This window comes from Muscardinus avellanarius (assembly GCF_963383645.1).
Source record: "Muscardinus avellanarius genome assembly, chromosome: 5".
Lineage (NCBI taxonomy): Eukaryota > Metazoa > Chordata > Mammalia > Rodentia > Gliridae > Muscardinus > Muscardinus avellanarius.
In genome coordinates, this window is record NC_137790.1 from 44,201,917 (window position 1) to 44,227,088 (window position 25,172).

A 25,172-nucleotide genomic window follows, 5' to 3' on the forward strand; every position below is an offset into this window, starting at 1 on the left:
GCTCTTTCTTATATTACCATTTTGATGCTGAAGATAAATTCCTTCCTAAGGTATTTAAAATGTTATATTGCAAAATGTGATTTTTACTTTTCTCAAATAGATACAATTTTAGATTTAAGTCATTTCAAGCTTAGAAAGATAGATATCTGACCCCTGACTACATCACCACCTTCCATTGCTGATCCCCCTTTTCCAATGTCAGTCATTTTCTGTTCCTTAGGTTAATGTCACTTTTAAACTTTTTATTTCAAGGTAATTTGTTTCTATAGGTATTTCTGCTCTTTTAGTTTTAGATATTATGTTGAATTTCTGCTGTAAAAGATAAAGATGTAACTTTTTCTTACACTCTCATTCTACAGTTTTCCCCTCAATATCATTGTACATAATTTTTGTTAATCAATGTTATGTTTATATTATTATGGCCACCTATATATTATTTATACCTGAATCACATACTGTATTATGCTTATAACCCTTTCTCAAATACTTTTATTCCTTGTTTTTAGACCTAAGTCAATGGAAAGAAGTAGAAATTATGAACTTTTAAAGAAAACTTGTCATTAGAGTATTTATACATACACAGAAAGAGCTGAGAACATAAATGGATAGTTTGATGACTATTTTTACAAAGCAAACATATCCATGTAACTACCACAGAGATCAAGAAATAATGGAAATATAGAACTTTTACTTTTTTGTGTATGGTACTAGGAATAGAACCCAGGGGCATTCTACCTCTGAGCTATACCCTTAGTCCTATACTTTTTATTCTTTATTTTGAAACCAGGTCTCACTGAGTTGCAGAGGGCCTCACTATGTAGCTGAGGCTGTCCGCAAACTGCAATTGTCTGGTCTCAGCCTCCCGAATGCTGGGATTACAAGTGTGCGCCGCCACGCCTGGCATAGTCTTTATTCTTTAAAACAAGGTCTCACTAAGTTGCAGAGGACCTCACTAAATAGCTGATGCTATTTTGTTTCATTTATCTCATATTTTAAATTTTTTTTCAGGAACTGTCTAATGTGGCCTTCCCTTTCTTTTATATTGTCTGTTTCTCCATCTTCATTCTTGGTTTATTCCCTTTATTTGCAGACACACTATCGCTTTCTTTTAAAATATATCTGTTAGCTGGGCATGGTGGCGCACGCTTGTAATCCCCGCGCTTGGGAGGCGGAGACAGGAGGATTGCGTAGGTTCAAAGCCAGCCGCGCTGGCTTAAGAGACCCTGTTTCCAAAAAAATATATATAGATATAGATATATAGATATAGATATAAAAATAGGTCTGGGTGTGTAGCCCAGAGGTAGAAGGGTTTTCAGAAACCCAATACCACCAAAAAATAAAAAATAAAATAAAAATATATCTATTCTTGGTAAACTTGAATTTCTGAGAATGATTATATATTCTTACACCTGAAAACTGTGTTTCCTGTGAATACAGTTCTCACTTGGAAAGGATATTCCCTTAAAATTTTGAAAGTTTTGCTGTGTTGTCTTCTGGCTTCTTCTGTTGTCCTTGAGAAATCTGCCATCTGAGTCCTGATCTTTTATATACAATCTGTTTTTATATTCCCTTTCATGAAATGCATGGCCTTTTCTCTTTATTCTTGTCAGTGTTCTGACAAGATACAATAATATGACCTAGGTGAGTCTTTTTACATTTATCTGCTAAATGTTTAGTGAGTCTTTTTAAATCTGGAAAGTCATGCATTGAAGTTTTGTTACTGTTTTTTGTTTTTTTGCAATATAGTTAAATTATTACTCTTTACTCTAGCTAGGAGTATGTTCATGCTTCATTTTTGGCACCTGAAAGTTTCTCTTTCTTACTTTAATGATGTAGTTTTAAACTTTATCTTTCTTAACTTAAGGTGTATTGCACATTTCAGTATGTTTAGAACACAAGGGAATTATTTCTATGTCATTACAGCTTTTTTGTGGGGGTGGTTCTGGGGATTGAACCCAGGGGTATTCTACCTCTAAGCTATACCATCATTCCTTTGTATTTTCAAAGTTTTGAAACAGGGTCTTGCTAAGTTACTGTTTTCTGGCAGTGAAGTTGTATTTCTCCTGTTTCAGTCTCCCAAGTACTGGAATTTTAGGTGTGCATCACCATGTGTGACTATGTATCTTGACTAAGTCAGAGTTGATTATCTTTGCAATGTTAACATAACTTGGAATGTTCTTCTAATCTTTGTTCATCTGTGCAGAAGTTAACATAGCAACTTAGGTGGACTTATATGAAGCATAAAATATATGAACTATATAAATTACTTGCATTTAACTTATCTTATGCCCTCATAAATTAGAGTATTAGGCAAAGTAAGACATTCAAGCATATTAGAATTTAAAAGTTTGAAGAGACAGAATATGTGTAGTTATAAAATATTAAACTCATAGTTGTGAAATAATTTAATTTCTTATGCTAAGTGAAATTGATGAGATCACTATTTTATGCAGTCTTTTCTGTACTTTAAATTTACTTTTGTAATGTTGGAAATGTTCTAACTATGAATCATCTTTCAGCATGGTTAGCTTACTACCTGGCAAAACAGTTCTGAATTTTATTAGCAATAATGGACTATATCTTTAAGCTTAAACATGACATTTGAAAAAGGAAGGACCAGTAATTGGTGTGTATGGTAATCAATTTGTACTGAGAAGTTAAAAAGTAAACTTAGATGATTAAAACTTTCTCCACCCTATTAAGTATACTGCAGATTCCTAGAGACAGAAACACAATATTACATAGTGTTTTATGACCCTGGCATAAACACTCTATTTAGAGATTTTATAAAGTAAGTCATTTCTTTCTAGAGTTACTGTATTGATTAAATAAAATACTACAATAAACATAACCAGTTTTTAACCCAACATAAGAGTATCCTTTTGCATTTGGATGTGAAGACAGCTTGCAATATTTCTGTTCAAGATTAAAACAATGGATCTTATTGGAATATTAATATTTTTGTTACTTATATAAGGGCAATATAATGCTTTCTAAATGTGAATTTGCTAGGTGTGGTGGCAAACACTTGTAATCACAGTATTTGGGAGGCTGAGACAGGAGGATTGCAGGTTCAAAGGCAGCTTCAGCAACTTAGTAAGGCTCTTAGCAACTGAGCAAGAACTTGTTTTCAAGTAAAAATAAAATAGGTCTGGGAGTGTAGCCTGGAGGTAAAAGGCCTCTGAGTTACATCCTCAGTACAATTAATCAATCAATGAGAGTGAACTAAAAAGCCAGGCATAGTGGTGTATGCTTATAATCTCAGAACTTGGTTTAGATCAGTTACGGTTGACTGTCATAAACAATGTGTTTCCCAGAAGGTTTTTCAAAAGATAGTAGTTTAAAATGCTTATTAAAATCAATGCAGTGTAATCCCCCAGTCCCACACCCTTTAAATAAATATTCTGTGAACAAAATGAAAAAAAAAAAAATCTCAGTACATGGGAGGCTGAGACAGAAGGATTGCAGTTTTGGAGCCAACCTCAGTAATTTAGAGCAGCCCTTTGCAACTTAGTGAGACCATGTTTCAAAATAAAAAATAAAATAGGGCCAGGGGAGTAGTAGCTCAGAGGTAGGAATGCCCCTGGTATAATCTCTAATACCATACAAATAATATCAAGCAAAATAAAATAGAATTAAGTTAAACAGAACTAAAACTTTTTATAAATTGTATATATTTTCTAAGTTTTAATTATCTGACATTTTTCATAATGCAAATTTTCAATGCTTTTGCCTATTTTTTATTTAGTGTAAATTATTTAGTTGTTAAATTAACTTGTTCAACTTAGCAATATTAGGATCAATTTTGTTCGTTGAGACTCATGTAATTTTTTAACTTGCACTTATCTAATTCAAGTAACCTACATGCATATAAAATGGCTTTTAAATTAAATCTAAAACTACCAGAGTTTTGAAGATAGCATGTTCTAGATATTACATACCCAACTTTCAAATATATCATAACATACTTAGGAAAATCATTATTTGGATTTGAAATAGGGTATTTATTAAATTTTAACATAGTTGCAAATATATATATTTTAAAATGTATCTATCCTATTAATATATCTTGCATTTCAATGATGCTGACTTAAACATTACAATAATTTAAAAGTTTAAAACTTTTATGCTTTTATAATTTAAGTACTTTCAATATACTAGCTGAAACACCAAAAAGGTGACTGAGTACTTTCATATTTCACAGTAGTCCTTTTGCAACAAGATTATTTTTAATTTCCTCAAGTCAGTTTTAGAAGCTTCTGAGAAACAACAATGAAGAAGTTAATCCAAACTGTATAGAAAACGATTTCAACTTTAAAGGTTAAAGGTCCAGTTTGAGCATGAGCTTCTTTTCAGTAATGTAAAAGCATTCTCTAAAGCAAGTGCAGCATGATTATTTTATGGTCTATAAAAGAAAGAATCTTAAGTTCATTTTTACAGGACTTGACTTTCTAATGTTCCCAAACAAAAGTCATTTTTAAAAGAACTTAAAAAAATGTCCTCTGAAGTTGATTAACCAAGAGCTCTAAAATGAACCCCATTCAGTTCCTCAGTAGTGTATACAAACCAGTCAGCTACCCGTAGTCCTGTCCAAATGGGAGCGAGACAAGTGATTTTAACTCTCTTGAGCTATTTTTAAATGTCACAGAATATTCAGATTTCAATCTACGGATCTCTCATATTAAAACATACAAAATTAGTAGTCTATTTACCTTTTTTGTCTTGTTCCTTTTGTTGTTTTTCCAGCTGCAGTGTTCTGCCTTTTGAGAGGAAAATCTGAGTATCATCTAATGTAATGTTTGATCAAATTGCTTAAATTGCAGTCTTGTAGGTCACTGGTTGATTTCTGTATAGTTCTCATATCTGACTTGAAAGCCAAATAATGAAGTCAGATAGTTGGTGATAAAGTTGTACTTTTGCTGTTAATATGCAATGAGAAGAACAAATTGCTTACTTCACACCTGGAGAATCTGGTTCTGCCTGTTAGACGCCTAGTCTTTAGATTAAAGGAAGATTTTCATTGGAGGTAGCCAGTAACAGGAAGTCCTTGTTAAACTGCCTACATAGAGTCTTTTACACAGGTTTTGTAAATCCTGTCCTACTTTATCTTTAAACTACATTACTGGAAAAAAAAAAACCTTACAGTGGATTTGGATTTAAATAAAACTTACTTATTTTAGATATCAAAACGTGCTTAAAAATGTAGAAGTAAGAAGTAAATAGGAATGGAAAGAAGCCTGGTGTAAAGGTTTTTTGTTCCTTTTACTTTAAAATGACGGAATTCTATCCTATTTTAGGAAATCCCAAGAGAACATAGCTCATAAATCATCAACTCTTAGAAGTAGAACACTAAAAAAGAGCTCATATCTTTAAACCTTCCACCCACTTTTTTTTTTTTACTATATTGTTGTTTGTACTTTAAGCCTCTTCTATGGTTTTCAGTATAGAAAAGTTAAAGTTCAAAGATATTAAACTATTTATTATGCAAATATAACAACTAAAAGGTAATATTTACTAGGAGGAAACATTTATAGAAAAGTTAGAAATGAAAAATTCTCTCTTACAACCAAGTTTCCAAACCCTTTTTTTTCTCACTGAGTTGAGAGAAGAGAGAGCTCTAATAACTATCAAAATAACATTTGCATTTATTCTTTGATTTAGAATTCCCAGTTCCTGTAATCTGTTCGCCAAAAAGAAATGGCCCCATTCACACATCTGTGTTTTATAGCATTCTATATAAAAACAAAACAATGAAAACTGCAAAAATCCTTCAATAAAGGACTGGTTAAATAAACTGGACTTTCTATACAATGAAGCATTTTATACCTGTTCAAAAAAATAAGGATCTCTTTATTCTTCTACAGGGTAGTTAGTTTCAGGGCTTGCTGTTAAAAATTTTTAAAGCGTGATGCAAAGGAAGTGTATACAACATGCTAACTTTAACAAAGAAAGGGAAGGGCAGGCTCAGTGGTGAATGCTGGAATCCCAGTACTCAGGAGGCTGAGGACAGGAGAATCACAGGTTCCAAGCTAGCCTCAGCAATTTAGCACGACACTGGGGTGCTGGTACTGGAGGTTGAATGTAGAATGCCAAAGGAAAGAAAAGAAAGAGAAAAGAAAAATAGTATATACACAAATACAATTCAGTCAGTATCAAGGAACATGCATAGTGCCCCAAACTCTGATTTTATTTTTTGTGTCATTTATTTACTTATTTACTTATTTATTTATTTATTTATTTATTTATTTATTTATTTATTTTTGGTGGTACTGGGGTTCCTGGAAACCCTTCTACCTCCTGGCTATACTCCCAGACCTTTTTTATACTTTTTTATTTGGAAACAGGGTCTCTTAAGCCAGCATGGCTTAAAAAAATTTTTTATTGGTAAATTGCAGTCATACATCTTAATGGGATAAAAGATGGTGGAGACATACATGCACACATCACCCAATTAGCCCTTCCCCATTCCCTTCCTCCTCCCTCCTTCCCATGCTTGGCTTAGTGATTGATATGTTTAAGTACATCATGTGCTTTAGAGACTTTCCCTCCTCCCCCCTCCCATCCCCTCAGTTAGGTCGCCTTATTTGCTCATCTATAGAATCTCCTTTTTCATCTAGAGTTCCTGAGGATCATGGTTTGAGGACAGTCTCAGCTACTTAGCCAGGCCCTTCGCAACTCAGTGAGACCCTGTTTCAAAAACAAACAAACAAAAAGGAATGGGGGTGTAACTCAGAGGTAGAATGCCCCTGGGTTCCATCCCCAGTACTGCAAAAAAAAGAAAGACAAAAGATTTCTTTGTGGTTATTTTTGTCTGTAAGATACATCCTACTAGAAATGCACCAAATAATGAGTTTCAAAGTTACCTGAAATAACCTTTCCCTGAATGGTTATGCCACCACTTCGATATACACCTGGGTTCAATGTTTCAAGGGCCTTTTGCTTTTTAGAGTTTTGGTTTTTTTGTTTGTTTGTTTTTGGTTTTGGTAGTACTGAGGACTGAATCCAGATAGAACACCACTGAGAAGTACCCCAGCCTTTTTAATTTTTTTTAAAGTTTGAAACAGCTTCTCCCTAAATTACCATGCTGGCCTTGAATCTATAATCTTCCTGTCTTAGCCTTCCAAGTACTGGGATTACAGGCATGTGTCCAATTTTTTTTTTTTAAGTTTTTTTGGTACTGGGGATTGAATTTAGTGACCTTCTACGTCTGAGCTAAACTCCCAGCCCTATTTTATTTTTTATTTTGAAATAGGGTCTCTCTTTGTTACCAAGCTGGCCTCGAACCTGTGATCTTCCTATCTCAGTCTCCTAAGTACTGGGATTAAAGGTGTAAACCATCACACCTGGCTAAAGTTTAATTGTTAAAACATTTCTATAGTTCAAAGATATAAAAAGATACAATCAGAAATATTGTCCACCTCCATCCCTTTTCCTCTCCCTTTTTCTACCGGCAACTATTTTCATTAGTTGTTAGTTCATCCTAGCATTATGTCTTTTTAAAATTATTAACATGTGTATGTAAGAAGTGGTATTTTAAAATCAGTTCTTGCAAACTGTATTTTAGCAACAATAACAAAAAGTGATGAAATTGATACTCATATTTTCTAAAACCATTTTTTCCATTTTAGTATATTGAAAAGTTTGGGCTAGAAGATCTTGGTCAAAATATTTTAAAAATGCCATATGCTTATGTATTTGCTAAAACCTACTTCATTTGTCTTTCTTAGGTTGGCAAATAAACAAGACAAAGAAGGGGCTTTAGGAGAAGCTGATGTGATTGAATGTCTCTCTCTGGAAAAACTGGTCAATGAGCACAAGTGTCTATGTCAGATAGTAAGTATTCTTTTCTTCCTTTAAAATATGTTTAGCCTAACTTAGTTCTTATAAAAGTGATAGAAAATTTGAGAATAATTAAAAAAAATTTACTCAGGAAATTATGTTCTTACTGTTCTATGGACATTAATAATATTTGTTTTCTATTTAGTGATTAGCGACTTTCATGAACTATCCTTCATGATTTTAGAGTTGTTTTGATTTTCTTTGTAGTGCTGGGGATTGAACCAGGGGCATTCTACCTCTGAATTACATCCCCAATCTTATTTTTTATTTTTTATTCTTTATTTTGAAACAGGGTCTCAATGAGTTGCAGAGGGCCTCAATAAGTAACTGAGGATTGTGAATTTGCTATCTTTATCTTCTTTGTCTCTTCCTCCCAAGTACTATGATTACAGGCATATGCCACCATGCCCAGCAATTTCAGAGGGTTTTACATTTGCTTTTTGTTAATAATTTTGGTCATAGAAATTGTAAACAATATTGACACATTATGCTTTGTAGTTTGGAAGAGGATAAAGAAAATGATAAAAATAAAACCTAAAGCATAAATTTATAATAAATTTTGAAAAATTCTATGAGGAGAGTTAAAGTTGTATTACAGTCTTAAGGAAGGTAGATCATCATAAAGTGATTATCATCTGTTGTTCTTATGGATGCATACTTCTATAAATCTTTGACATAAGAAATGAAAATTTTCTGATATTTTAATCAGGAGCCATTTTTCTGGTGGCTGATCAATTTTATCTTTGAGTAAATTTGCTTAAAATTTCAAATGGTACTGTCAACTTCTTATATCATGATGAGTCTTGTACTTTACCAATACTATTTTTAAAGTCTTTTATTTTCTATGTAGTGCTAAAGTCAGTGATCATTAAGGTACACTGTATAAATAAAATAAGCACATGTTTCATATCAGTAATTTAAGTGGCTTAATTTTGATTTGCCAGTAATAAAAATAAAAATACTTAATGGTTTATGAATAAATTGGGGCAGTGGTCTTTTAATCATTGAATCAAATAAATGTCTATTTTAGGAACCTTGTTCAGCTGTCTTGGGGTATGGAAAGAAAATTGACAAGTCCATTAAAAAAGGCCTTTATTGGCTACTACATAACATTGCAAGAGACTTTGATGCCTTAAATGAACGCATCCAAAAGGACACAACAGAACAGCGAGCTCTCGAGGAGCAAGAGAAACGAGAAAGGGCTGAGCGAGTGCAAAAATTACGAGAAGCAAGGTAAGTAAACTTAATGTCAGAGCATATGTGAAGAGTATACATCATGGTGATGTTTAGAGTAATTTGTTAGTTTTGTCTCCTTAAGTTTGAAGGAAAACATTTATTTTCCTGGTGGTTATTTTACTAGTAAAATACCAGAGTTTTACAATTTTATCTCCTTTCCTATGAGTCCTTTTGGAGCAGGGTTTTCAGTACACAGGGGGATTCTGCCTCTCAAAGAACAGGTAGCAATGTCAGGAGTCAATTTTATGTGTTATAGCTGGGGCAGGAGGGCTGTTCCTGGCATCTAATAACTAGAGGAAAGGATGTTGTGAACAGCCTGTAATGCACAAAACAGTCTCCCACAACAAAGAATGATTAAGCTCAATATGGCTAAAGATGGAGATTAAAAAATCTTTATTTAATCTTGGCAAAGATGGAAAGTGAATTGATAGAAGATCTTTTAGCTGAAAGCAAAATCTGCTGTTCAGTAGTAATTTTGTCAGAACTTGACTCAGTTGTGTTATCTAAGGTTTTACAACATGATTTTTTGTGGGTTTTTTTTTTTTTTTTTTTTTTTTTTTTTGTGGTACTGGGGTTCCGGGAAGCCCTTCTACCTCTGGGTTACACTCCCAGACCTATTTTTTTTTTAATATTTTTATTTGGAAACAGGGTCTCTTAAGCCAGCATTGCTGGCTTCAAACCTGCACTATCCTCCTGTCTCCCCCTCCTAAGCCTGGTGATTACAAGTGTGCACCACCAAGCCCAGCTTAAAGAAATGCCTTTAAGAGTAACTATGAAGCCGGGTGTGGTGGTGCATGCTTGTAATCCTAGCATTCGGGAGGCTGAGACTGGAGGATTGCGGTTCGCGGACAGCCTCAGCTACTTAGTGAGGCCTTCTGCAACTCAGTGAGATGCGGTTTCAAAATAAAGAATAATAATTTAAAAAAAAAGGTACGGGGGTATAGCTTGGGGGTCAAATGCCCCTGGTTCCATCCCAAGACCCTAAAAAAAAAAAAAAAAAAAGAGTAACTTTGATCCCAGGTGCCCAATATGAGCATGTCATTCACCAGGTGCCTCCTGATGTCAAAGAAAAAGTGGGAAGTGTGGTCCTGGAAGGCGATAGGAAGTTTTAATCACTGTAGAATCTTTAATATTCTATCCTAGTATATATATTCATTACAGTCATTTATATAGAGTATCTTTTATATGTTTTTTTATAAAAACAAAATATAAAATATATTGCCACACTTTTCTGAAAACTCTTTTGTCTTTCCTTCACTAAGAAAACAAATGTGCTGAGGTTGAAGTTCACTGGTAGAACATGTATGTAGCATGGCTGAGGCCCTTGGTTTAATCCTCAATACAAATAGATAAATAAACAAATCCAGAAGAAGGATAAGAAGTAGAAGGAGTAGTAGAAGAAGAAAACTGAAAGTAACAATAGAAAATCAAGTTGGACCTGGGCATTGTGGTTCATGCTTGTCATCCCAGCATTTGGGAGGCTGAGACCTGAGGATCACTGTTTGCAGATAGCCTAAGCTACTTAGTGAGGCCCTCTGTAACTTAGTGAGACTCTGTTTCAAAATAAAGAATAAAAAATAGGACAGGGAATGTAGCTCAGAGATAGAATGCCCCTGAGTTCTATCCTCAGACCCATACACACACACACACACACACACACACACACACACACACACACATACACACACACACACATCGAGTTGGATACAAGAAATCTAATGTTAAGCATTTTGTTAAAGTTTTTACCTTTTCCATAATGAGATTCTAAATCATGTTATACCAGACATTTCTAATACTCATGGCCCCTTTCTACCTTAGCCATACTCTCGTCTCAGACCTCTTCTGTTGAGCTCAGACCTGATAACTAAAAGTAAATTTGCCTTTAGAAAAGACTGATTTACTTTGCTAAATACATTGATTTCAGATAGTCATTTCTGGTGGTTTTGAAAAACAGTAAAACATGTTGATTTTGGTATGAAACTAATATATTAGTACTATATAACTGAAATTGTTATTAATAAATGAGTAATATTAATATCAATGACTGTTCATTTATAGTATTTCTCATATATTACTTTATCTGTTCATTGAAACAGCCCAATGAGCTATTTTTATCCACATTTGTTCAAAAGTTGAGGCTCAGAGATCTAGGTTTAAGGTCAACAAGGTAGTAAGTTGCAAATCTCCAAACGGTGGCTTTGTAGGCTCAGAATAAATGGATATGTATTTCTATCATAGAACATAGTTATTATCATAGTACTGAATAGTCACATTGTTATAGTCTGACTAAAGGCACATAATACTGATTTTTCTACCTTTTGCTGCTTTTAATAACTTATTGTTCTTAATACATTGGACAATATTAAATATAAATCAAATAGTAAATATTTCAGTAACAACTATTATGTAAATATTTAACCTAATTGGTAAAGGGTCACTTATTTTTATACAATTATGCAAAGCATAATTTTATCTAGTTGCTTAAATATGATTTATAACTTAAGAATATAATATTTATATTACTATTGTCATATTTTTCTATAGAGTCAATTTATAGGTGTCTTTTTGTGCTTGTCTTATAAATAAGAGACATATTAGTACATAAATACAGCATAGATTGAGTTAAAGGAATATTTTTCTAGTTATATTTAGCTAGAGAAGACACAGCCCATAAAAAAAGGAGGTAACGAGAGAGTTTATCTACTATGACCAGTAAAAAGGACAGCATTGATTTTTGGAGGGTAAATAATAAATGGACAAATATAAACACTTGGCACATGGGAAAATAATTAATTTGCACTATTAGCATTAAGTCAGTAAATGTCATTTTCGTCAAAATATTTTCCTTCTAAAATTCAAATAATTAATTTTTACATGAGGATGGAGGCCTATTAATTGCATAAAGATTATTGCTTTTTCCTTAGAAACTAAAAGCTGTGTTCTTAGTAATTAATTGCCATGGGTCAGCATTTTTCAAAATGAATTTCAATCGCTTTTTTTCCCACAAACAATAGAGAACAAGAGCAGTCTGAACTTGATGCAACCAGTGGTGTGTCTGAGTTGGACACAGGACCAGTTACTGTTAATCCTTTCCAGCCTATAGCATCTGTAATCATTGAGGTATGAGTAGCAACAAATGTAATTTTTATATCTTAAATTGTAAAGTCAGAAGTTGGGAAAGAAGGCAAAATTTGAGAAAGGAGGCAGGCAGAAGAATTTCTTTAGAGTGATTATTTGTACTGAAATTAAAGGTGAAGGAAGGTTTACTGCTTTTTCTTCCTTTTCAAATTTACCTTTTGGGGCTGGGAATGTAGCTCAGGGGTAGAGCACTTAGCATGCATACCAAAAAAATTAAAAATAATTGAAATTACCTTTGAGTTAGTATAAAAATGGAAATATGACTTTAAAATTAAATGAAAATGAAAACAAAGGTTAAATGCAGAAATTATTATAGTTACTAATTGATGAATCTATTTTTGTCATTTATTTCATTACAGTGGTTATATATTTACTCTTATTCACATTTTCTTGGTTTCGATATTGATATCCTTTTACAATAATGTTTACATGCTTATAATGTATTAGAGTACATAAATAACTTTCTGTTTTCCCAGGAAACTTAAGAATATTCAAAACTGCAATAAATTGTTTCTGAATATTTTCTTAATTTAATCATTCTAGCCCAATCATCTTGATTGCTTTAATTTATCACAAGTTTTACAACCACTAATTCGTAGAGTTTAGTTTTGAAGAAGGTGTTTGTGTGTATTTGTGTGTGTATACGCACGAGCACATGTGCATGTGTGGGCATCAGTGTCTTCATTTTCATCATGTGCTGGAGTCCAGAGTTGGCCTTGGCTCTGTCTAGTCACTCTCAGCCTCCTGGGCAGTGCTCCCTAAACCTCCTCCTTTGTTCAGAGCTTGTTGTGGAGACAGGGTTGCTGGCCCTGTGTTCTCCATTCTTCTTCTCCTGTCACTGCCTCCTTCCACCCAGGTGCTCATCTGGAAAGGTGGATGATTGCTTCTTCCTTGGGGGCTACTGCTGAGGAGGGAGGCAGCTTGGCAGGTAAGAAGATGATTGGATAGTTTTGGTATTGCTTTATTTTGCAAAATAATAGGTAATTTGAGGTATTTGGTCTTAACCCATTATGTCCCATCATTCTATGTAGAAGAAAACTTAATAAGTGAAATTGCTTAGATAATTGAAGGTTAATTAAATATTTTATTCACCCCATTCAGTTACCCTAAATATATGTTATTCTAAGCAAATAAAGATATCTGAAGAGCATGCACTATTTGCTGTTTTTGTTTCCATCTTATCAGCTATTGTGTTTGTCAAGTTTTTTAATGTTCTTTAAAAAATATTGGTGGTGAAAAAGGAAATCAAGATTTACTTTTTACTTTGAAGCATTAACTTTCTCTGTGTAATAAAGCTCACCTTATAAAAAAAATAGACCTATTAATATAGAGTACCATGGGTAAAAAATACTTGAGAGGCCCTAGTACTTCTCCCATTGTATCTTTTAAAATATCTTTACCGCCGGGCGTGGTGGCGCACGCTTGTAATCCCCGCGCTTGGGAGGCAGAAACAGGAGGATCGCACAGGTTCGAAGCTAGCCCCGCGCGCTGGCTTAGGAGACCCTGTTTCCAAATAAAAATGCAAAAATAGGTCTGGGAGTGTAGCCCGGAGGTAGAAGGGCTTCCAGGAACCCCAGTACCACCAAAAAATAAATAAATAAATAAATAAATAAATAAAATAAAATAAAATAAAATATCTTTACTGTGAAAATTAGCAATATTGTACCATAGTGGTGTACAGCATAAAATACATATGCATAGGAAGTCTCTAAATTAATTTATGCTATGGGGAAAGTTAAAGTTATTCTGCTTTTAAGTTATAAGAAGATTGTCAGTGAAGTAATGAAAACAAATTATTTATAGTCTCTTTTACCATGCAAATTATTTTCTTTCTTCACAAAACTTCCTTAGGAAGTTTATATTGTACAGAAACACATGTCTCTGATTTCATCACAGATAATAGATAGTGAACTATTATGGTATTAGTTCTAGATAGACAGGCAGACAAATGGAACAAATAGCAATACACTTAATTGTAAGATTTATAAAGCTTAACATTTTAAATTTGGGAGAAGTGTATTGAAACAACTGAGCAACTATTTGAAAAAATAAAAATGATTAAACATTGTATACAAATTAAATTATAGAAGTATCAAAGACTTAAATGTATATTTAAAGTATATTTTTAAATACTAAAAATAATATAGTTTAATATTTATATATGTTTGGGGAATGAAAAACTCTCAAAGCATGAAAATGAAGTCACAAATCATTAAATGAAAAATGAATAATCTCATACTGAATGTTAAAAAAGCTGTTATACAAAGTTAAAAGGCATAAATGAAAACAAACAAAAAACCCTATTGAAAAATAGGGTACATAGGACAGAGAGTCCTGTGTATGACTCTGTGCCTAATCCTAGTGATGGGTACGACACAAAATAAGGAATTCTTACTAGTTACCAAAAAAATTATAGAATAGTAGAGTATTGATTTACCAAAAACAGTTCCCTAAAGGGAAAAAAAAGAGTGATAATAGGATATTAACAATTCAACTTCTCTAGTAATGAAATTTTTAATTAAAAAAATCAAACTCAATTAAACTAGAACATTAAGTTAAAAATAGCTATTTGTCCATTTATCAGAAATATAAAAGATTGATAATAAGCAGCATTGAAAACTATGCAGAAAAATACTCTCCCAACCCTTTTCCTGGAGTGTAAGTTTATTCCATTTTTCTCAAGGGAAGTTTGTGATTGTGTCACATTTTAAAGTATCTACTGATAGTAATTTAATTTAAAAATCTAATAGGACACAGGGCACGGTGGTGCATGCCTGTAATCCCAGTACTTGGGAGGCAGAGACAGGAGGATTTCAGGTTTGAGACCAGAGCCTTAGCTACTTAGTAAGGTTCTCTGTAACTTAGACCCTGTTTCAAAATTTAAAAAAATAAAATAAAATGGGGCTGGGAGTATAGCTCAGAGGGACAGTGCCTCTGGGGTTCAATTCCCAGTATCCCCCCAACACACATATAAAAAAAAATTAAAAACCAAAAAACTGAATAAAATAATTTACTCCTTATAATAGTGAAAAATTAGAAATAACTTTTTATACATTGATAAAGTTAGTTGTGATATTTAAAATATTACTATTATTGATTAAATGAATAGTGTTTAACATGTTGCATTTACAATATATAACATATTATTCTAAGCACTTCGTTGACATGGAAAAATATGTATTAAATAAAAACTCCATTTCTGTTTTGTTTGAACAGCTAATAGTCACTCATTTGTGTATGTTTCTGGATGGTATATGTGTGGATGCAGGTGGGGACAGGCAGAAAAAAGGGCCTTTTAGTGACTTCATGCTGAATAGAGGTATCTAGATTATGTTTATAATATGTTATCATGTTTTAGTTAATTTAACAAATAATTTTTAATAGAAATATCACAGCAATTGAAGTTACAGGATGATGTTAGCTTGATTTCTTCCTTAAAATTATCTTAAGATATAATTATTTAATAAAATAATATATTTCATTTTTGTTAGAATGAAAAAAAACTTGAAAAAGAGAAAAAGAAGCAAAAGGAGAAAGATAGTGATGACTGCCCCCTGACACATACCGTGGAACCTGAGCAAGTGGAAACACAGAGCCAGACTAGTGACAATAGCCAGAAAAACAATGAATTTGAAGTAGTAGAAAATTTTAAGGAGATATTAACAAAGCAGTTGGAAAATGAAGATGAGACAGACCAGCGATCATCGGAATCAGGTGATATATTGAGTTATTTAAAGTAATGGTCATACATATAAATAAAACTTACTTGCATTTCATTTTATCATGCTTATTTTTACCAAAAAAGTACTGTATTTTTTGTTTCCAAATGCAGTTTCCATTTTATCATGATTTTTTCTAGGTCTTTAATCATTATTCAGTTTCCTCCTATTTTTAACATGCTTGCTTAAAATGTGATTCTATATAACTTAAAATGATTTCAGCAGAAAATTAAATTTTTAATTTTACTTTCATAAGTTTGGAGTATAGCATAAGTCTAGGAAATCATGGGGTTTATTTAAGATTTTAAGGTTTTCTTTTATTTTGCTTATTTGCTTGTTTTTTAAGGTTTATAATTCTGCAAATTAACATAATTTCCTTTATTATCTGGCTATTTTCATAGGATACCAACATAATCAGTAGAACTTTATTTAAGAGTCTTATCAGAGGCTAGGGATTGAACTCATGACCCTGGGTTCAAATCTCAACACCCCCCCACACCAAAAAGAAAGACAAAGAAAAAGAAAAAAAAAAGGTGTTGTTAAGTAACTATTTTCCTCTATTTTAGTATCATACAAAATCTTCAACTCATAATTGCTTTGCTCTGATTACGTGATTTAACAGATAGTTAATGTTTCTTAGTGTCCCAGAGATTGACCCCAACTTTAGAATCAAACAACCTGAGGTAATCCTGGCACTCTCATCTACTAGATAAATCTTAGATTAAATTATATTTTCCTGATTTAATTTGCTCAACTCTAAAATGGGAATTAGCATCATCTTAATTGACAGGGCTTTTAGAGTTACTTATAACTATAATGTTCCTATCACAGTACCTGCTAACAAGAACATTTTAAAGTATCAGTCTATCAAAATAAATTTTTAGTTCTTGAAGTACAAACTAGCTAGCAGATATTTTGCTAGATAAAAAAATAATAGATTTAAAGATCTAATTTTTCTCTGTTGGAAAGTAGGGCTGCCATATCCACACTCATATAATTCTTATCAACAGAGTTTAAAATGAAGGTAGACTTAGTACAGTGGTCTGCTTTTTTTTTTTTTTTTTTTTTTGGTGGTACTAGGGGTGGAACCCAGAGGCTTTCTACCTCTGGGCTATCTTCCCAGACCTTTTTAATATTTTATTTGGAAACAGGGTCTCACTAAGTTGCTGAGAGCCTCACTAAGTAGCTGAGGCTGGCTTCGAACCCGTGCGATCCTCCTGTCTCAGCCTCCCAAGCGCAGGGATTACAAGCGTGCGCCACCGTGCCTGGCCAGTGGTCTGTTTTTAAAAAGACTTTTAACACTGATACATCATTAAAAAGTAAAGTGATTGGCAGATGATTTTAAAATGTATTATTGAGAGACCTGTGATAGTAAGTCATATAACCATAATAACAACATATTTTATACAACAAAACATGCCTTCAGATTTATTTTATTATTCAGCACAGCATTGTTACTTAACAGAGTGATCCTAGGATATATTATTCCTATTATATAAATGGGAAGTCAAGGATTTGGAGAGACTGCTCACCGTAGATGATTTGTCTCCTCTGTGGCTGGGCTTACACTGCAGTCCTGATCATATGTTCTGTACTGGATCCTCTTCCATCACGTTAACCTACTGCTCATCCTAAAGTACCATATACTTTGGAAGCTCCCCTACCATTTTCTAGTCTGTAAAACTTTTATTATAAAAAAGATTACTTTGTTTCCATCTGGAGTGAAATATCTCAAATTATACTAAGTTATTTATAAAAATAATTTGTTTCTAATTATGTTCTAATTTCTTACTGCCTTTTAATCTTCCCAGATGTTGTCTGTTTCTATGTTCATATAATTCCCATTTTAGAAAAGTGTGAGTGTGTGTGTGTGTGTGTGTGTGTGTGTGTGTGTGTGCGTGTGCGTGTGCATGTATGTGTGTAAGTAATTCAGCAGTTTGGAATTGTTAAAGTTAAAATGTTTCAGTAACTTTAGCTGAGCACAAATTGGTAATCCAAATATTTAGGAGGCTGAGACAGGAGGATCACAGTTTTAAGGACAGTTTCAGCACTTTCGCGAGACCCTGTTTCAAATAAAAAACTGCCCTGGGCTCAATTCCCAGTACCAAAAATAAATAAGTAAATATTTCAGTAACTTTGAGGCTCTAAAACTACTTTATGATCCTAATTTTAGTTGTTAAACTTAAACATTAGTATATTCTTAATATGTTTATATGTATTCAAGAATCTATAAATTGGTTTTTGTTGGTTTTTTTTTGAGAAAGAACATAAAGTCAATTCTGCTAGGTATACTTAAGTGATTTTTTTTACATATATTTATATTGAAAACATCTTATTTTAGTTGCTGTTTTAATGAGTAATGTGTTAGATTTTATGGGAATCTTTTTTTACATCTTAAAGGATTTTTTTTTACTCAAATTCATTTTTGTATCCCACTGAGAAAAACCAGCAACACTCTTCTTTTTCTAGGCATTTCTGAATTTTGTAGATATTCCTGCAATTATAAAATTATATCTGGTTAATATGACATTTGGAAGAAACATAAATTAGTCTTGGAAATGAGAACTATTTTTATATTCTGAAATTTTTTACTAGAATTTAAAATAGGCTCTTAGCTATCATTTTTCATTCATAAATATATTTATTAATAAGCCATCAATTAAAAATATTCATAGTAAGTTCAAGTTTACATTTGGTTACTTAACTTCCAAAGTAGAATAGATTTCTATTATAATAATATCAATATTCTAATTTTATATTTTCTTTTCCTTTTAAGTTCACTTCTTTTCAGAGGTTTAATATATTCTATTAGAGTTCACTTTTTCCAACTAGTATAAAGTTCCATGTTTATATTCTTATAGATAACAGTAAAAAGAAAACTAAGAAACTAAGAATGAAAAGGAGTCACCGAGTAGAACCAGTTAATACAGATGAGACTGTTCCTAAAAGTCCAGCACCTCCGCCCCCTCCCCTTCCTGGTGAGTAAAATTATGTTGATGCTGAATTCAGAAATACTGCTTTAAATGATGGAGAAAAGAAAAAGAATCATATAATTTTTATTTGGCATATTCATTAGTTTTTAATTTTTGAGAAAGAATCATTCACTCTGCATACTTTGTGCAAAATTTGTGCATGTAAGAGTTTTATAAAAGAGAAGAAAAGCCGGGCATGGTGATACACATTTGTAATCCCAGTACTTGGGAGGCTGAGACAGGTAGATCATAGGTTCACAACCAGCCACAGCTACTTAGTGAGTCTCTCCACAACTTAGTGAGATCCTGTTTCAAAATAAAGTCTAAAGAACAGTTTTGGGGGTGTATCTCGGAGGTAGAATGCCCCTAGATTCAACCCCCAGATCTACCCCCACAAATTTTTTTAATTAATTAAAATTAAAGGTGAAGAAAAATCTAAAGTAAAATATATTAAGAAAACTTTACTCAATAATCTCTAGAATGTGTTCAAGTTTTATTTTAAAAAGTAATACTCAGATTGCTAAAAAAGGATAGTTGATGTGATCTTTTAAAAAACTGGACCTTTTATCCTGAAAGTTACCTACATGTATAAATTTTCCCAATATAAATCCAACATACACATACACTTCCTAAGTTCTCATAAGGATTAATTGGAATAATGTATGTGAAGAAGCATTGGGACATGACTGTACAATAATTGTCAGTAATTGTTAGTACTATTACTAATAGTTATTAGTAATTATTGTAAGTAATTTCAGCATACCTTTATGCATAGTACCTAACCTGCTATAGGTGCTCAACAAATATCTAATGATACATAAATGTTTGTAATATCCTTATAGCCCTGCTATAAGGCTTCAAATGGTAACATTTTCCTTTAAGAATTTTTTAGACTCATTTCTATTATTTGATTTAATAAGAAAACATTTCTTTTTGCCTCCACTTGGGGGTGGAATGGTAGTCAAAAGCGTATTTATGATGGTTATAAATAGGAGTTTATATCGGTAAGTAAAGGTGAATAAAAACTTAAAGAGGATAATAAAATACTATAGTTGCATTTTTAATTAGAGGAAGTTTAACATGGACTTATTGCTATTCAATATTGTGAGTACATTTGAATTGACGTTGAACATTATATACATTTCCTGTCAAGTGAAGGGTCCTCTCAACTGACCTAAGAAGACATTTGTTAACGGTGTTTTTAAATGTTTTTCTTTTTCTTTAGTTGGCTGGGGAACCCCTAAAGTCACTAGACTTCCAAAACTTGAGCCTCTTGGTGAAACACGTCATAATGGTAATGCAAAAGGATCAGTTTTCAAATATCATCTGTACATCCTACATCCACTTTTCTGTACTTCATTTCACAACTTCAACAAACTTAGTCTTTTATTTTTGGAAGCCTTTCAAATCTACCATCATTCTTTTTCATTATACTTGTTATTTTTTCATATTAATTTTTAATTTTTTTAAATGCACTTTGCATCTATATAATTTTATTTTTATTTGCCTAAGAATACAGAGATAAAGAGAATCATACTTAGGTTATTCCTGATACATTTACATGGACATGTGAAAAGAGAAAAGTTTTAAAATAAATATGACACACTATAATTACACTTAAATTGTAAAAAAAAAAATCTGTAGCATTCTATGTATGCACAACATATTCTCTCTTAATACCACATAATTTTTCTCTGTTCCTAATAAGATACCCAGCTGTTAATATTAAAATGAAGCAAAGATCAACACAGTCTCTAAACTCAGAAATTAAATCAAAAAACCAAGTAAAGTTCTGCTAAATGGAAAGTTACTGCAGATTTTATTGAAGAGAACAATTTAAAAAAAAAAAACTTAATATTATTTTTAATCCAGCCAGTTTGGGGCATTAGAATGTCAAGAAGCAAAAGCTAGAGAAAGGAAAGTTGGGACTAAAAGAGAACAACTTACACAACTTATACATTATCAGTAATATATTTCTAGAATGCAAAAGATAATTGTGTAGATTTAACTGTAGCTCAGCAAACTTGTGCAGTCAGAACATCCAAATTTTTATGACTTTGTGTTAAAAGAATACTTACTAGAAAAAGTCATTAGAAAAGCTTTATCACATAATATTCAACATATATGAAATATTTTGCTTTCTTTTTTGGAGTATAATAGGCCCATAATATTTCATTATAATCTCAATTAAAATATTCTAACCACAGTGAAAATTAGAAGACTTATTTTTACACTTCCAAAGTTAGAATAGTTTGTTTAGGCCATATAAAAGTTGCTGATATATTTCCAGCAGATTCAAATATGTCTGCTTTACTGATTTTTATATCATGATGTTTTCACTGATTATACCATGTCTTATAATTTTATTATATAACTAAGTAAGCTTACCTACATTGAATACATTAATAATTTGAATATTAATGATTTTTAAAACTTGATAAGAAACCGGGCGTGGTGGCACACGCTTATAATCCCAGCATTTGGGAGGCTGAAACTGGAGGATCGCAGTTTGCGGACAACCTCAGCTATTTGGTGAGGCTCCCCGCAACTTAGTGAGACCCTGTTTCAAAATAAAGAATAAAAAATAGGGAAGGGGTGTAGCTCGGAGGTCAAATGCCCCTGGGTTCTATCCCTAGACCCGCAAACAAACAAACAAACAAAAAAAAAAACTGGATAATAATAGTGCATTTCTATGTATATACATATATGGAAAAATAATTTATTTATTTATTCTCTTACTGAATCATCATTCATTCAATAAGTATCACTTTTGTATATGGTGTCACCAAATGTTTTTGTAATAGTATGGTGAATAAGGCATACATTCTGCCTTTGTGTAGATCCTTCTCTAAAAGAGAAGACGATACTTCAGCTTACTGTAGTGTACATGACAATGCATTGTATGGTTCAGAATCACTGTGCACAAGCTGCAGAGGCAGTTAGGGGAAGTGACATTAGACATGGCATTCATAGAATGGGAAGTGTAAGAAGCAGATAAGTCACTGTTCAGAGGCAGAGGTTGGAAAGAACATGGTTTATTTGGAGAATAATATGTGCCTGGAGCTTAGGTTATGCATGGAGTTAGTAAGAAACAGGAAATTTGAAATTACAGGAAACATTGAAAGTGGAATTTTGATTTAAAGCCCAGATGATAAAGGTATTCCATATATGTTGTGATGTCTGGACTTGCTATAATTCTTAAGACATAATAATTTTAGCATAGAAATAGTGTTATTAGATTTGATGTTTAGGAAAATGATTTTTGTCACAATGTATCAAGTACATACTTAATGGCGGCTATTTCTGAGGTAAAAGTCCATTTGGACTCTACCACAATAATGAATGTAAGTAGTAAGTAACATAATACTTGAAAATTGGAATGAAAAATAAAAACTGTGTGCTAAGAACATGATGAATGGAGGTGTGATTGAGGGCAGAGGAATATAATTTTGCTAAAGGTGCTTGAAGGTTGGTGCTACCTCTATAATCGCAAATATATGAAGAGCAAGTAAACCCGTTGTAGAGACATATACAGGTATCTGTACGTTTGTCTTTTGGAAATGTCTAAATCCCAGCACAAAGTAAAATTATGGAACTCAGGAAAAAAAAAGGACTCATCCAGGTAAATGGGGGTAGGTAGGTTTCTTTTTCCACTTTCCCTTACACAATAGGAAAACTTTGTTTTTAACAGATTCTCTATAATTGTTTCTGAATGAATGCATTTAAGAGAATGATAATTTGCTGTTTGTGAGGGAAAGAATGTCCAATGAAATGCAAAAAATTGAAATTGGCATTCAGGGTAAGTATACAATTATGGAAAATTGTAAAAAGAGGTAAAAAAAACAGACTGAAAAGTGTTCCCTCTCTCTTTTTTATGCTTTCAAATTAGAACCCCTTGGAAAAAATATATGATAAATTATTTATGTTTAAGTCCACTGTCATCTAATATTTTAGTTGGGTTTCAGTATATTAAAATTTTGCTTTTTTAGCCAGGCGTGGTAGCGCAAGCTTGTAAACTTGTAATCCCTGCACTTGGGAGGCAGAGACAGGAGGATCGCTCAGGTTCAAAGCCAGCCGTGCTGGCTTAAGAGACCCTGTTTCCAAATTTTAAAAAAGTATAAAATAGGTCTGGGAGTGTAGCCCGGAGGTAAGAAGGACTTCCAGAAACCCCAATACCACAAAAAAAAAAAAAAAAAAATTTGCTTTTCAATGCTGAAAAATACTGTAACTTCATAAGTGGCAAAATATCCTTACTATTTTATTACTTCAATGTTAATCATGTTCAAAGTGACATACCTTTCAATAATTTTGAGTGAAAGAATACCTAACTTGGGTTTTAAAAAAGTCCAGTTAACTTTTTATTAATTGAGGAAGAAAATATGCATAATAAGTTTAAAAAATTTAATTTGAAGTGTTCACATTAAGTAATTTAGGAGATTTATTAAGACATGTTTATCTAAGATACTGCCAGGTACCACTTACATAATTGTTTTTTTTTCTTTTGCCTTTATATCTAGATCTAAAACTATATTCATAGTGAAACTCAGAATTTTTAAAGGAATTTGCCTTGGTAACAATGCATTTTACTTTTCTAATTACTTTTATTGCCTACAATGTTTTCTCAGTATAACAGGTAACACAGTGGTGTTTGGAGAAGAGACTTAAAAGAATACATATTAAAGCTGGGCGTTGGTGGGACATGCTTGTAATCATAGCATTTGGGAAGCTGAGATAGGAGAATAGCCATTCAAGGCCAGCCTCAGCTACTTAATGAGGCCCTCCACAACTCAGTGAGACCCTGCTTCAAAATAAAGTATAAAAAATAGGGCTGGGTTTGTAGCTCGGAGGTAGAATGTCCCTGGGTTCCATCTCCAGTACTGCAAAAAAAAAAAAAAAAAAGAATCCAAATTCATCTATACCTTATCAATGTTATGTTTTATGCATTACATATTGTTAGAAATGAATGAAAGATTCTGCTAATCAAAAATAACTAAATAGAGGCTGGGCGGGGTGGTACAGGCTTGTAATCCCAGCATTCAGGAGGCAAAGAACCAGAGGGTCCTGGTTCCTGGACAGCCTAAGCTATTTAGCAAGGCTCTTCGCAACTCAGTTTCAAAAATTAAAAAGACTGGCCAGGCGTGGTGGCACACGCTTGTAATCCCTGCGCTTGGGAGGCGGAGACAGGAGGATCTCACAGGTTCGAAGCCAGCCGCGCTGGCTTAAGAGACCCTGTTTCTAAGTAAAGAAAACAAGCAAAAAAAAAAAAAAGGCAAACTGAAGAATATTTTTAAATGAATAAAGATAAAATTTTGTTTGTAGTTTTCCTGCTTATAACAATTTTCATATTAAAATATGTCCAGTCCTTTACAAAGATGTGCATTCATAATTAAGTTGGTTATTTCAGTTGGGAACAAAGATCCACTTAATATCTAATATGATTAAGGCAATAAGAAATTTACTTTGTATAGAATGATTCAATGTTCTGGCAAATAAGTAGTATAAAACCAACCATAAAAATAAGCTAAATTCTTAGGAGAGAAAAAATACATTTGTTGCACATGTGTTTGATATAGCTTTTATCATTTTAATTATGCCAATATTAATAAATGTATCATATACCTACCATTGTGTTTTGTGCATGAGGAACCTGAACTTCAAGGCCTCATAGATAGTAAATGGAATTCAAACTTGGGTCTGTCTAGCTTTGAAACCCATACTTTTAACTAATTGTGTTATACTGTTACATTAAGAATTGCTAGAACATACTTGTAGCTTCATAATTGCTTTGAATTTTTCTAAAATACCTAGAAGTTATGGCTGTTTTAAAAAATCATTTTTCATAATGTATACTTATTTTAAGGGATCCTGAACTTCTATGCTTCTAGAATAATTTTAAGGTTACAAAAGTAGTTAATTAATAGAGATGATACCATTAAACTTATAAACCTTTTGTGATAAGGAATAAAATTTACAAAGGGCAAGAATTTTTTGGTAAAAATATATCCCAAATAACAAACTATATTGAAATGTAATTATAAAAAAGTACACTTGATTTTCCTAAAATACCTAGAATTAACAGGCACTGAATAAGAACATGATGTGTACAAATGCTGACTTACCAGAGCCTTATCCATAGAATGTTTTTTTTTTAATATTTTACATTTATTCTGTTCTAATGTGAATGGGTAATTAGAAACAAATAATAATAATGTAACCCTTAATGCAAGTTTTTACTAAACCAAATAGAATTTAACCTTGTTTTTGTGGG

General features: G+C 32.5%; 1 protein-coding gene across 3 annotated transcripts in view; it reads left to right on the forward strand.

Annotated features, from left to right (window-relative positions):
- ARL13B (ARF like GTPase 13B) overlaps positions 1-25,172 on the forward strand; it is a gene marked incomplete at both ends in the record, with an annotated part of 65,006 nt that overhangs the window by 39,578 nt on the left and 256 nt on the right. For 2 of the 3 annotated variants that reach the window (XM_080695794.1, XM_080695796.1), the window contains 6 exons: positions 7,728-7,833; positions 8,870-9,072; positions 12,090-12,195; positions 15,705-15,927; positions 18,794-18,910; positions 20,130-20,198. In XM_080695794.1, coding sequence (XP_080551920.1) covers positions 7,728-7,833; positions 8,870-9,072; positions 12,090-12,195; positions 15,705-15,927; positions 18,794-18,910; positions 20,130-20,198 — 824 coding nt within the window. The remainder of the gene's footprint in view (positions 1-7,727; positions 7,834-8,869; positions 9,073-12,089; positions 12,196-15,704; positions 15,928-18,793; positions 18,911-20,129; positions 20,199-25,172) is intronic. The other variant, XM_080695795.1, reaches the window with a different exon arrangement.